The sequence below is a fragment of the Cnephaeus nilssonii genome, assembly GCF_951640355.1.
Source record: "Cnephaeus nilssonii genome assembly, chromosome: 16".
NCBI lineage: Eukaryota > Metazoa > Chordata > Mammalia > Chiroptera > Vespertilionidae > Cnephaeus > Cnephaeus nilssonii.
The window spans coordinates 53,583,078-53,596,783 of record NC_137087.1 but is presented as its reverse complement, the minus strand read 5'-3'; the positions used below and the strand labels follow the sequence as shown (position 1 = coordinate 53,596,783).

Below are 13,706 nucleotides of genomic sequence, written 5' to 3'. Positions count from 1 at the left end.
TTGGGACATCTGGGCGTAAGTGTGTTTGTAAGGACAGCAAGACTTAGAGTCAAGAAACCTGGCTTTCGCCCTGTCCGGTTTGGCTCAGTGGATAGAGCGTCGGCCCGCGGACTTAAGGGTCCCAGGTTCGATTCCAGTCAAGGGCATGCACCTTGGTTGCAGGCACATCCCCAGTGGGAGGTGTGCAGGAGGCAGCTGATTGATGTTTCTCTCTCATCGATGTTTCTGACTCTCTATCCCTCTCCCTTCCTCTCTGTAAAAAATCAATAAAATATATTTTAAAAAAAAAAGAAAGAAAGAAACCTGGCTTTTAGCCCCAGATCTGCCCCTATTATGAAAAGGGGAACCACATTGAATGCCCAACCTGTGCCAAGAGTTCTGAGTGTGATGCGAAGCACTTTACCAGGCAGGGTCTCTCCCCTCAGAGCAATCTAGGAAGTACGTCAGCATTTCCCAGCTGAAGAAGTGAGAGTTCAGAGAGAGTAGTTTTCCCAGGTTAGTGTCCAAATCTCCCTAATTCCACAGCCCATGTTCTTACCATCCGCATCTTCCATCTCCCTAGACCTCAGCTCTGTGCAGGGGGAGACCTCAAACAGCTCTGTAGGTAAACTCTCAGCCCACTTGTCTTCAGCTGTAGAATTGAAAAGCCATCTCTAAAGTTTATTTTCTAAAAAAAAAAAAAATTAATCAACCAGAGCCTTCCTTATTATTTTAAATCTTTACTGCCACCTAGTGGGAATGATCTAACCAGAATAATGGAAAATTGGAGTTCAACTTGCATTAAAAATTACCAATTCATCTTGGGTACATACTGTGTTCCTAACCTTTAAAAACAGTATTTATGAATACACATTATAGTCTTCTGTTTTAATCTTTATAAATAACCACTAGATGTGAGATCTAATTTGTAAGATTTTTGGTGAGATGCTGGGATAATAATAAACCCCAGCTTTTAAAAAAATATGTAATGCTCTGTGACCATATGATACACAGCTTATAATAAGCTATATGTAAAGAGATTCTAATCTGAAATATTTAAACATAGAGCAGATATGTTTTTAACTTTATAAATATTTATTTACTCTTTTTTTTTTATATTCTCATGGCAAAAAATTAAACAACATAGAGGCTGTGACATAAAAAGTAAAGTTCTCCACCACTGAGGGAAGTGTCTTTAGATTTCTTATGGTTTTTTTTTTAAAGAAGTGTTCTGTTCATATATAAGCATGTGTACAAATATACACATATTTTTTAACAATTTTTCTATTAATGAGCTGATGCTATGCATACTGTTCTACAGCTTGCTTTGTTTACTTATTCAATTTTGGACATCTTTCCATGCCCACAACAAATCTACCTCTTTCTTCTTAACAGCACACTGTATTCCATTATTGACTATATTATAATGAATTTCCTGGTTCCTCATTAATATCCATTTAGGCTATTTTCAGTTTTGTTGTTACAAAAATTCTTCGGGGAATGCCTATGTATTCTTCAGGGAACACACATATACACTTTTGCAAATTTATTTGTAGAATGAAATCTTAGACATGAAATTGCTGGGTTTAAAGGCACATTATTACCTACTGACCAGAGATCACTAGAAATTCTACATATCTGTAGTCAAAAAAAAAAAAGGAAGGAAGGAAGGAGGGAAGGAGGGAGGGAGGGAGGGAGGGAGGAGGAAGAGAGGGAGAGAGGAAGAGAGGGACGGAGGGAGGAGGGAGGAAGGAAGGAGGGAGGGAAGGGAGGAGGGAGGGAAGGAAGGAGGGAGGGAAGGAAGGAGGGAAGGAAGGAGGGAAGGAAGGAAGGAAGGAAGGAAGGAAGGAAGGAAGGAAGGAAGGAAGGAAGGAAGGAGGAAGGAAGGAAGGAAGGAAGGTCAGGTTTACTTAAACTACAGCCAGGGAGACAACACCCGGGACGGTATTTGGAGCCTTTCTAGGATTTGCGCTTGTGCGGGGCACCTTAGGGAGGGTTCAGGGAGGGGAGCAGCTCTGGGTGTGTGTTGTCAGGAAGCAGGAGCAGGTCAGTGACTGGGCATCTTCTTTTTCTGGGCGGAGAGAGTTGAGGTGGTTAGGAGTGTCCTTAGTACATGAGCAGCCACCGAGGATGTGGTCAGGAGAGGGGGGTGTTTAGCCGTCTGTGCACCCGGGGCCTTGCCTGGACATTGCTTTATTCCGGGGTGCTGTTCCTGCGCTCGTGGGGACATCATGGCCAGCCTGCCCACAGCGCTTCCTGTCACTTCCTTGGGCACAGGGGTTTTAAATGTCCGGAGATGTTTAAGTTGCTTCTAAAAAGGATGCACCAATTTACATTCTTCTGGGTTCTTTTAAAGGCTCAACTTCTCTGAAAATGATTTAATAACCAGGATAATCATGGAAATTATACTAATAGCAAATGTTTAGAGAGCCACTTCCTGCATGCCAACCACCGTGCTGAATCCATCATGGGAGGACTCCTCCTCAGAGGCTGGAGCAAAGCACTAACAACATCCCGCTTCTGCCCGAGCAAACCGAGGCTTAGAAAGCGGGAGAGCCCGGCCGGTGTGGCTCAGTGGTTAAGTGTCAACCTATGAACCAGGAGGTCACGGTTCGATTCCCCATCAGGGCAGATGCCCAGCTGCAGGCTCGATCCCCAGGGTGGGGCATGCAGAAGGCAGCTGATCAATAATTGTCTCCCATCACTGATTTTTCTATCCCTATCTCCCTCTCCCTTCCTCTCTGAAATCAATAAAAATATATTTTAAAAAAAGAAAGCGGGAGAGCCAGCCGGGATCACGGAACTAGCCAACAAGGCAATGAGCGGGGTGCAGAACCGGCTCATTCCGGGGCCCACGCTCCTCACCATGAAGAAACTCTCTCTCTGTGATCTGCTTCACGGAGTCTGCCCGGGAGAATGGAAAGCTGAGGAATTAAGAGCCGTTTAATTGATGATGACAAAGCATGGAGGGTCTGGTTTAGGTTGACAAGGCAGAAGAGTCCTGTTTGCAGAAGTGAGACTTCCGAGCGGTGTTCTGGGAACCACGTGATGGTGCCAAGCGGGCACCCAGCCTGGGGGGCTCTGCGGCTCCCACGTGTCCTCAATGACTAAAGGCCCAGGAGAGCTTTCCCCAGGTCACGGCCTGGACCCTGTAGTTAAGTCGTCTCTGGGCCAGCAGGAGCTCAGAGGGGCTTCAGTAACCTCCGAGGAAATACAGGATGGAGGACTTCCATCCCCTGGATCCTCCGTGGTTCATGGAGCGTCCACGCCGCATGAGAATGGGGCTCGCGAGACAGACTGTGCAGGGCGAGCGCAGAGCGAACCGGTGCTTAAGCAAATGTTTATTGAGTGTGTGATGGGGACACATGGGTTCAGAGCTGGCCCGAGTGCTGGCGTGTAGCACACCTGGCTGCATGGGGTAACATCTGGCTGCTTTCTTCCAGACTGTGCCGGCTGCGGAAGGGACATCAAGAACGGGCAGGCGCTGCTGGCGCTGGAAAAGCAGTGGCACTTGGGGTGCTTTAAATGCAAGTCCTGCGGGAAGGTCCTCACCGGCGAGTACATCAGCAAGTAAGTGAGGCTCGGCCTGGGGGGCCCCTCTCGCTCCTGCTCCGGGGGCCCCACCCCAACCCACAGGCCATAATGACAGACATTCACACCCCACAATCCACAGGGACTTTTGGATGTAAAACTGGCGCAAGGAATTTTATTCCTCTGCATTTGCCGTAGTTTGCCGTCTATAAATGTAACGAGATGTTAAGCATTGCCTGATTTAGCGATGAACAAAGCTGATGCAATATGTTGTGACCAATGAAGCATTCAGTCATTTTACCTTCACTAGGTTCCCCTCTCCCCCCCATTTTGGCACTAACAAACCTTTGTGCTCCTTCCAGGTCTTGAATGTATTTGTAGACACCCCAGCCTTCCCCCAAAAAACCCACATTAGGACCAATGCACACAATAGCTCCTCAGGGAACAGGTTCGTGTAGTAATGCTGGTGTGGATAACAGCTACAGCAGATGAAGTCGGGTTTCTGTTTGTTTGGTTTTTATGCAGCCCGAGAAACTAGTTACCGTTACAATGGTTTCCTTTTGCGTTAAGGAAGAAAGACTGGGCTTGGGGATGGGGGAGACAGTGGCAATGAGGGGGAAATTTTCCCTATATACCATTTTTATGCTTTAGAAAATGTCTTCCAACTGGGCGAATATATCAGCTATTCAAAAACATCAAATAAATTTAACCTAAGAATCTAGCAAAACAAACAAAAAGTAGTTTGGGCCCCACCTTCCAAAAACCTAACTCTGTAGGTCTGGGCTGACCTGTGGGAACCGCCCAGAGGTGACTCTGACGCAGAGCGGAAGTGAGAAGAGGAAGATGCTCAGCTCTCAAACGCACACCGAGGGCTGCGGGGCCGTGGCCACACGGTACCTCCGCCACAGGCCACGCAGCGCCACCTCCACTGTGCGCTGGGGAAGCCACGGTGTTTGTGGGGGGCTGGACGAGAAGGCCTGGGCCCCCCGTGGACCTCCTGGAGGCTGAGGCTGCGTGTGAGCACGAGGAGCGGGGTCGGGAGGCAGGTCAGGGCCTCCAGAGCGGGGAGCGCTGAGACCACATCTGAGCCCATCTGGCTGGCGGTGGCCGAGAACGGTGCCAGGGCTCGGCTAGTGAGCCTGAGACCCTCGAGGGTCGGGCACTGGGGAGCACTTGGTGACGTGGCCGTGGTTTCTGTGTGGCCCGCGGGACCACAGCTCTGTCTCTGGATCGCTTGGCTTCGCGGGTCCTGCTCGTGTCTGAGCTCCAGGCACATGCACGCTGGGCGGGAGAGAAACAGTCTCCCACCGTCTGTCCCAGGCCCCAGAGACGCGTGGTTCCGGGGCCGCCCCGCCTGGGCCTCCTCGGGCGGGCGCTGAGCACTCTCTCGTCCTGCAGGGACGGCGCCCCGTACTGCGAAAAGGACTACCAGGGGCTCTTCGGGGTGAAATGTGAAGCCTGCCACCAGTTCATCACCGGCAAGGTCTTGGAGGTGAGTGACGGGCGGGCTGCCCTCACAGCGTCGTTTCCCTCCGAGGCCCTCGGGCCCGCGGGGGAGTCTGCTTTTCCATTTTTCCTCACGGGTGGAGGAGAGAAGGTTGTAGATGACCAACCTCTTAGAGAATGAGCGTGTTGAGTGTCTTCACAGGCCGTTTCTGCTCAATGTTCATGTGGACACGGGAACGATGGAGAATTGAAGGGAAGGAAAGCATGACCAAGGGGCTGTTAGGAATTACCAGTATGTGGAAGGGAGGGCTGTGTATTAGACTATTTTTAGAAATCAGAGAAGAGGAGTGAGCATGTTAGAGCCACGTGTCTACGTGTGTATACGCGTGTATAGGTGTAGATACGTGTGTGCTTTTGCATGTGCATGTGTGGGAGTGTCACGTGCATGTACACCTGGGAGTGTGCATGACATGTATGCTCTTGCAGTACATGTGTGCATATGAGCGTGCACACACTCAGGGAGCAGAGGCTCAGAACTGAAGCTGAGAAAAGGAAGGGTGGGTGGAAGGTGACTTCCCCGCCCTGAGAAGTCCACATCCTGTGTGGCCCAGGCGCCCCGAGGCCCGGGCTGAGCTGAAGCCTGTGGGTTCAGGTGTGACTGGCTCATGCCCGCTCTCTCACCCCCCCCCCCCCCCCCCCGTGAGCTTCCTGCTGTCTCAGCGGCCACCAGCCTCTGCCTCTGGGCTGGGCCGTGCTCCCCTGGAGCTGGAGCCGTCTGCGGAGCCACCTCACTGCGCACAGGCCTGTGGGTGTTGACCAGTTGTGACGGGAAAAGCAACGATTGCCTCATAGCCCGCCCACAATGCAGGGTGGAGCATGTGTGCGGAGCGGCTGGGAAGGCGACCGCCTGGTCCTGGGCTTGTCACGTCGCTCGGGCAGACGCCAGGGCCCTGAATCCACATACTCAAACTTCCCAGCAGGGCGTGGCTCAGAGATGTCAATCCGAGGAGAGGCCCCCACGTTGTCTCTGGGCAGGTTCTGCGGGATTTCCCAGCCGGGGCCAGCGTGGCCTTCCTCACCCCACAGGGAGCTCCGAGGTGCCTCTCTGTCTATAGAATATGAGGGGCCAGCGTTGGCTCTGTGCTGGGAGCTAGTGCAGCCCAGCCAGTTGGATTTGGGAGATAAGCTGCCTCTCACCCAGGGGAAGGGTGTTCCAGGAAGAGGGAACAGCCTCTGCGGAGGCTCAGAGGTGAAAACCAAAAGCACAGCACGGGCAAGAAACAGAAGGCCAGTTGGGCAGGAGGGCAGGTGTGCGATGATGCTGAAGAGTGGGGAGGGGCCGGCGTGGAGGGGTCGAGGGTCACATTCAGGAGTTTGAAGTGATTGCGGCTGGCGCATCACGTGATTGGATGAGATTTTTGTATGAAGAATGGATGGGAGGACTCAAATCCATGCGCACCCATGTTCACAGCGCTCTGTTCGCAACAGCCAGATGGGAACAACCCAAGTGTCGGGGGATGAGTGCCCATAAATGTATATATACAGACGATGACATATTAGAACGAAAGACTTCTGCACAGGGTACAACATGACCACTCTTGAAAACCTGCGAAGTGGGAGAAGCCGTCACAAAAGGCCTCATGCTGTATGCTCCCATTTAGAGGGAATACCCAGAGTAAGTAAATCCATAGGGACAGGAAGCAGGCTAGTGGTCGCCTGGAGTTGGGGGGCGATTTTCTGGAAACTGGCACGTAACACTCAGCCTATAGCATCCGCTTGAGCTGAGGGCTTATCGATCATGAGTTTGCTTTCATTCTTGTTTTTTACAAGATTCTCTTTTTAGAGAGATCTTACTATCAATGGCACATTTTCAAGGCTTATGGTAACTAACTTATCGGTGCAGGAGTGTTGTGGAGCTGTATACAACCTGCCTCCTAAGGAAGAAGTTCAGAAGCAAATGAGTGGGAGATCCTGGGGTTTGCCACTAGACCTCCTGTCTCCATCTCCACCTCTAAGCTCCTCTCTGAAGCAGCCTTCCTCCTCCCTCCTCCCCTCCCCCTCCCGCCTTCTGCTTTAGCAGCCGGATGGTACAGGAAGCTCCTGACACTTCAGACTAAGTTCACAGATCTCAGTGGATGTCAGAGAGCATCTCTTTGATATGCATTTCCTTCCGTCTTTGGTGGATGGTCCTAGGGGGTCTCTGATTCCGGGAATCTGCCTTTCTGGGGTGTAGGTTGCTACCTGCCAACCTCATGAAGAAAGAAGAACCGTAGCACAATCGTTCCAAAATGAAGACAGCACAGGAGAGGGAGGGGGGAGCAAATGTCAAACTGGAAACAGAGATCTTGGGGGTGAAGGGAAATGGCTGCCCCGCGTCCTCTCCCTCACTCTTGGCTGTTCCCTCGGCTGACACAGGGCGGACTGCTCTTCGTCTCTCTGTCTCTTGCACAATTCGCGTCCCGCGGGGACTCCGTGTTTATGCAGCTCTGCACGGATTCCTTCTAGACAAATGTTCTCAGCCACGGGCTCCCCGGGCAGCACGGCCCGCTCCGCAGAAGGTGCCTGGCTGAGCGGGCACCTGCCTCCTGGGTGAGCGCTTGGCTCAGAGACCAAGGGAAGCCGTGCTGTCTGCGCTCTGACCCGGAGGCCGGAGGGGGCTCAGCTCTGCCTGCTCGGGTCTCGTAGGCTTCTCCTCCCCCTTCTTCCTCCAGTCACCACACCCAGGAAACCAGGCCTCCTGTCTCTCCCAAAAGGCTGGCAGCACGTGTCTCGCGGCGTGGTGTTTACTGTGCCCGTGTGCTCTCCGGGGAGGAATGTGGGGTGATGTCAGTAACGACTAGGGTACCACACCACGTAAGGGACAGGCCCTGCAGCGTAGCCCCTGGCAGATCCTCCTGCCCGTTGAATGCCTTTCCGTTCATCCCTCGGACGGCCCTGTCCCGCCTTTATCTGTTACCTGGGAAACGATGGATGGAAGGATGGATGGAAGGGCTGGATTCGGACTCTCTTTCGCCCCCTCCTGCTGGACTCCTGGCCAGTAGGAAATAGAATCACAACACGATCCCACCGAGTCCTTTTCCTGGGTTCTCTGAAGGTGGCTTGGTTTTACTCTTTCCTAAAGCCCGGGGGCAGATGCTGCTGATGTCCCTGAACCTAGCTCAGGCTGCACCTGGGAGGCCCGGCCCCCCACCCCCCGCTTCCTCTGCTGAAGGGGTTCTAAGCACGCGGTGCTGTGGTAGCCATACGCAGAGCGCAGGTCTTGTTCTGGGCCAAGACCTTGTGAGCAGAAGCATGGGTTATCCTGTGGCATGCACATGACATATAACCTTTCTGTCACCATCCAAGATGTGATCTGCAAAGGACAGGCTGATGACAGCTCCGGCCTCGTTCTGTGCATGTCACATACATGCAGTGCCAGGATAGTCACCCACGTGAGTGAAGACGAACCACGCTCTTCCCCTTCTCGCTGTGCTCGGAGGACTTCGTGCCTCCTTCCACTTCCCTGGGGACATTTCTGAGGTGAAACCGTCCCCGCGGCCCGGGAGCTGCCCCGGGGGACACGGGAGCGGTGGGTCCCCCAGTCCACAGGCCGAGATCTGTCCCACGCGGAGCCGGCTTGCTGCTCTCTCGTTTTCCACCTGAGTGTGCTTGCTTCCTGGACCTCACGGCTTCCGCCTCGGAGGGACGTTCTGATGCCAATCCGGCAGATGGGCCTGCTTAGACTTGGCCAGCTAGGCAGGAGGGGGGCGGGCGAGGCTGGTGCCCATCCAGTGCCGCGGAAATGAGCTGGGGCAGTGAGTCCAACCCCAGAAGGCCACTTACAAAGGAAAACTGTTTGTACGCGAGCTCCATGGCCCTTCAGCAAAACTCAGAGCTGCAGGCATCTTGGAAACAGATAGAATCTGGAATTTTGGAGCTTGGAGAGGCCTTAGGTGAGGTGGGAGGGAGCGAAGAGCGGTTAGTAGGAAACATTAGATATAGCCAGGCACACCGGGATTTGATTCCAGTAGCTATACTTGGAGCTGAGTAACGATTAGTGGGTGGCTCAACTCGCAGCACCCTCCTCTGTGAAATGTGGATAATAATACTCACCTCTTTTAAAAAAAATATATATATATTTTATTGCTTTTTTTTTACAGAGAGGAAGGGATAGGGATAGAGAGTTAGAAACATTGATGAGAGAGAAACATTGATCAGCTGCCTCCTGCACACCTCCTACTGGGGATGTGCCTGCAACCAAGGTACATGCCCTTGACTGGAATCGAACCCGGGACCCCTCAGTCCACAGGCCGACACTCTATCCACTGAGCAAAACCAGCCAGGGCAATACTCACCTCTTAAAGGCTTGAATGAAATAAGTAAGTTGTCTGAGACAGTGCCTGACATACAGGGCCTCAAGAAATATTTTTCACTTCCTTCATTTATAAATGAAGAAACAGATTTTGTAAAACCCCAATATTTTGCCCGGTCGGCATGGCTCAGTGGTTGAGCGTCCACCTCTGAGCTGGGAGGTCGTGGTTCGATTCCCAGTCAGGGCACATGCCTGGGTTGCGGGCTCAGTCCCTGGTATGGGGCCTGCAGGAAGCAGCCGATCAATGACTCTCTCATCATTGATGTTCCTATCTAACTCCCTCTCCCTTCCTCTCTGAAATCAATAAAAATATATATTTTTTAAAAGCACAGTATTTTGAACTTCCTGTCTGAAAGAAGGAGTCAGGCCAGTTATACGTGATTATTTCAGGTGCACAAGTTAACACCCATGCTACTAGTCGTGTCGACGCTTTGGTTTGAAAATTCACCACGCACCTCCCGTAACTTTAGACAGTCACATGCATTTATGCCCATGAACTCAGTCTTCCATTGTTTCAGCAAGAATTTCCTGTTACTTTTTACTGGGCACCTAGCAGCTGCTACATACAGATGTGTTCATGAATAATTTCCCCCCCTCCCCCGCAATGAGTTTTTGCCATGGCCTTGAGCCAGAATTTATTAAAGATTCCACGTACTCTTTGGGCATAAATTCTCACCACCTGACTGAATACCTGTTCCTGTCACTCACGTGAGACGTAAATGTCACAAGCTTTCTCCCACTATCAGTGCCCACCTTACGCGTCCACCCGGGCAGCATCGGTGCCAGTTTGAACTCCTGGAGGATTCGTTTAATTGTTCTGTCTCATGCCCAGATGGGCTTTTAGTATTTTTTAAAAATGTATTTTTATAGATTTCAGAGAGGAAGAGACAGAGAGAGATAGAAACATCAATGATGAGAGAGAATCATTGATTGGCTGCCTCCTGCACGCCCTACACTGGGGATCAAGCCTGCAACCCAGGCATGTGCCCTGACCGGGAATCGAACCGTGACCTCTTGGTTCATAGGTTGACACTCAACCACTGAGCCACGCCAGCCGGGCTGGGACTTTAGTTTTTCAGATGATGGTGAAAGGTCTCTCGGCTTGTGCGGACTGTAACACTCCTATGTCAGCTCCCGCCTGTAGCACTGAGTCCTGTTGGCACAGACTTTAACCAGCTACCCCTGTGATTAGTGACACCTCTGGTTCCATAGCTGGCAATTCACCCGGGCTAAGTGTGCGGTTCCGTGGTCTTCAGTAAATTGACACAGCAGTGCCGCGTCATCACACACCCCAACTTTAGAACATGTCCATCACCTCAGACAGAAACCCGTGCCCATCCTTTGATTCTTTCCTCCTCACTTTCTCCCCCCAAATCACATCCATGCGATGGACAGTCAGAAGGACAGGAAAGGGCGCTCATTAATGCCCACCAAGGCCTGGCCTGGCTAGCAGGCGGGTTCCTGGAATCTCTTGACTCCACAGGGTAGTGATATGGGGCCTGTTTTTTTGAGAAGCTCACAAATTTGGGGGTTTGCTTGGTAAATTTGCACATGAACCATCTTCTTTCTCTCCATCCCGGAAGACATAGAGGCGGTTAAATAAAAACAATCTGAGAAGGAGCTGATATTGCAAATATCGGAGAGAAGCGAGAGGATGGAGTCCAGGGGGGGCAGTGAGCTCGATTCTAGCCAGGAGACCGGGATCCCCCTGACTGTCCCTTTCTCCTTTGTAAGGAGGGACTCCTCTGCCTTCTGACAAGTAGCAGGCTGCCCGCTAACGTCCCGAACAGGAGGCAGCGTTCTGGGATGACGGAGGTGGACGGCACAGTCCCAGCTGCCTGGGTTTCACCGTGCAAGGCTGGGGTCCTCGAACAACTGTGCCTGAGCCTCCTGTGGCTATCTTGTTTAAAGGATGGATGCCCAGGCTTCACCCAGAGATTAGGAGTCAGGGTGTCCAGCCCGGGGCCTGGGAATATGCATTTTAAAATCCTCAACCGAAGATATTTTTCCATTGATTTTTTTAGAGAGAGTGGAAGAGAGAGGGAAAGACAGAGAGAAACACTGATGTGAGAGAAACATCGATTGGTTGCCGCCTGCATGCACCCTGACCAGGGCCCCGGGCTGGAGAGGAGCCTGCGACCCAGTACATGCCCTTGATTAGAATCAAACCTGGGACGCTTTGGTCTGCAGGCCTACACTCTACCCACTGGGCCACACCGGCTAGGGCAGAATCTGCATTCAGCATGGCGCCCTACTCTGGGCGGTCCTGGTGCTGGGTGGGAAGTGGGCCGAGCCGACAGATGACACTTGGAGAGTCTGGCCTTGCACGTGTGTGGCAAAGGCCCATGCGTGGAGGCTTCTGACTCCTCGGAAGAGCGATGCCCTAGAAATGTAGCTTCCCCCTGTCATTACTCCTGATGTGCAATCCAGTCGCTTCCTCTTCATTTGAGAAGCCAAGCTTTGCTGTTAAAAACCTTAACCTTTCTTCAGCGATGTTTGGGATTGCTTCCAAACCAGTTTGGAAAGTTTACACACACACACACACACACACACACACACACACACACACACACAGGGTCTTTTTATTAGTTGATTTTTATGGGCAAATAATCTCCATAAAAATTTTCCCTAAGTCACTTTAGTTTCCTTAAAATTTGCAACCATTCACACAGAATCTCACCCTCATCCTCAGAAAGGGGCGCCTGGGAAAGCTCTGTGCCGTCGCGGGAGGGGGTGCCGGCTCCTCTCTGTTCACATGTGTGAAGAGCCTGTGACCTCCTCGCCTTTGGCCGCTGTTTCATCTGGGATTTCTGCGGGATGGTCTAGTTGACAATGAGGTGATGGGTGTGGCGAAGTGTCTGGAATGTCGCTATCGGATACCTTTTCTGCTGCAATAAAAGAGCAAAATGCAAAGTGTACCAACAATAGGAATCATGGACACTTGATACACAATCTTCCTGGGGTCACATTTCCCTCAAAAAGGTCTGAATGGCCCAGCCGGTGTGGCTCAGTGGTTGAGCGTCGACCTATGAACCAGGGCGATTCCTGGTCAGGGCACGTACCCGGGTTGCGTGCAGGAGGCAGCTGATCAATGATTCTCTCTCATCATTGATGTTTCTATCTCGCTCTCCCTCTCCCTTCCTCTCTGAAATCAATAAAAATATGTTTTTTAAAAAATGTATGCGTAGGAAAATACATAAAAACCACCACAAACCGCGGTGCACTCCTTTTCATTCCACTTCCGTCCAGGGCTCCTAGCATGGGCCTCAGGCAGTGAGTGGCTTGGAGGCGGCTGCCAGGTCTGTGATAGCCGCGCTCAGCGCTGCACCTTCCCATGTCTCCAGCCCGAGAAAGAAACTTCAAAAGCAAAAGGCTGTGGTTCCACTTCGAGCCTCTGCCTCGGGGACATGACTGTCAGAGCCCTGGGAGCGGAGGTGAAAATGGTACTTTCCCCACCTGCGTGTAAAAAACGGAAACCTACCCCCCTCCTTCGGGGCGAGATGGACTGGCCCGCAGCGGTGGCTGGTGCGCTGCACTAGTTCCTGAGTGCGGGGAGGAGAGGAGAGGAGAGGAGAGAGAGGAGGCGCCTGCCCCCCTCTGCTCCCTTCCTGGCGTGTGTCTCTGCAGAGAGGCACGTACGGAGGGGCCGTCCTGGAACCCGGGCGGGCGGGGAGCCCCAGGCGGCCGGGCGTGACTTGGGGGTGAAGCCCTCAGGAGTTCCCTGCTCAGCACAGCCCAGGAGCAGAAGGAGAAGGAGCCCCGGCATCAGGTAAAGCTGGCCTTGCACCAGGCGCCTTGCTTGGCGGGGACGATGTGAGACGCCCGGCTTCCTGGGCGAATCCCGGGACCCCTGGCTCCTCCAGATGTGGTCGGCCCGGTGCTGGCGGCAGAAGCCACTTGCAGGGGCCTGGGATGCTTTTCACTTACACTTTCCGTTCCTCTTGCGGCACCAACAGGAACGCGGGAGCTCGTTTTCATTGATGCGGGACGAGGGGAGGGAGCGGGAAAGGCGGGCTGTTGGACGGAGAGGGAGAGTTTAGAGACTTTTTAAACAATGCCTGTTCCCTCAGGCTGCTGCCCGCCGAGGCTGCGAGGAGGGGATGGCTTCAAGATCGGCTTTGTGTTGTCTGTAGGTCTCTGTGGAATTTATTTTTGGCAATGAAAGGGCTTGAGAGTCATTTTTTTAGGGGGGTTGGGGGTAAAAGTGGCATGAGGAATTGAGCATGTTTCTCTGTCGCTATAAATGTGTGTGACTTTTTTCTTTGAGACGTTCCCATGAATGAAAATGAGGAAGCAAAAACGTTTGGGCGCTATTCATATTTCACAGGTTGAAAGAGGCGGATGGTTGCTTCGTTGACCATCTTTGGGCAGGAAATGAGAGAAATCTAGGGATCCTTGC

The 13,706-nt window shown here is 52.2% G+C and overlaps 1 protein-coding gene across 12 annotated transcripts in view; it reads left to right on the top strand.

Moving 5' to 3' along the window:
- The window catches only part of ABLIM1 (actin binding LIM protein 1), a 270,624-nt gene that overhangs the window by 183,337 nt on the left and 73,581 nt on the right, over positions 1-13,706 (top strand). For all 12 annotated transcript variants that reach the window (XM_079794170.1, XM_079794168.1, XM_079794178.1 and 9 more), the window contains 2 exons: positions 3,423-3,549; positions 4,909-5,002. In XM_079794170.1, coding sequence (XP_079650296.1) covers positions 3,423-3,549; positions 4,909-5,002 — 221 coding nt within the window. The remainder of the gene's footprint in view (positions 1-3,422; positions 3,550-4,908; positions 5,003-13,706) is intronic.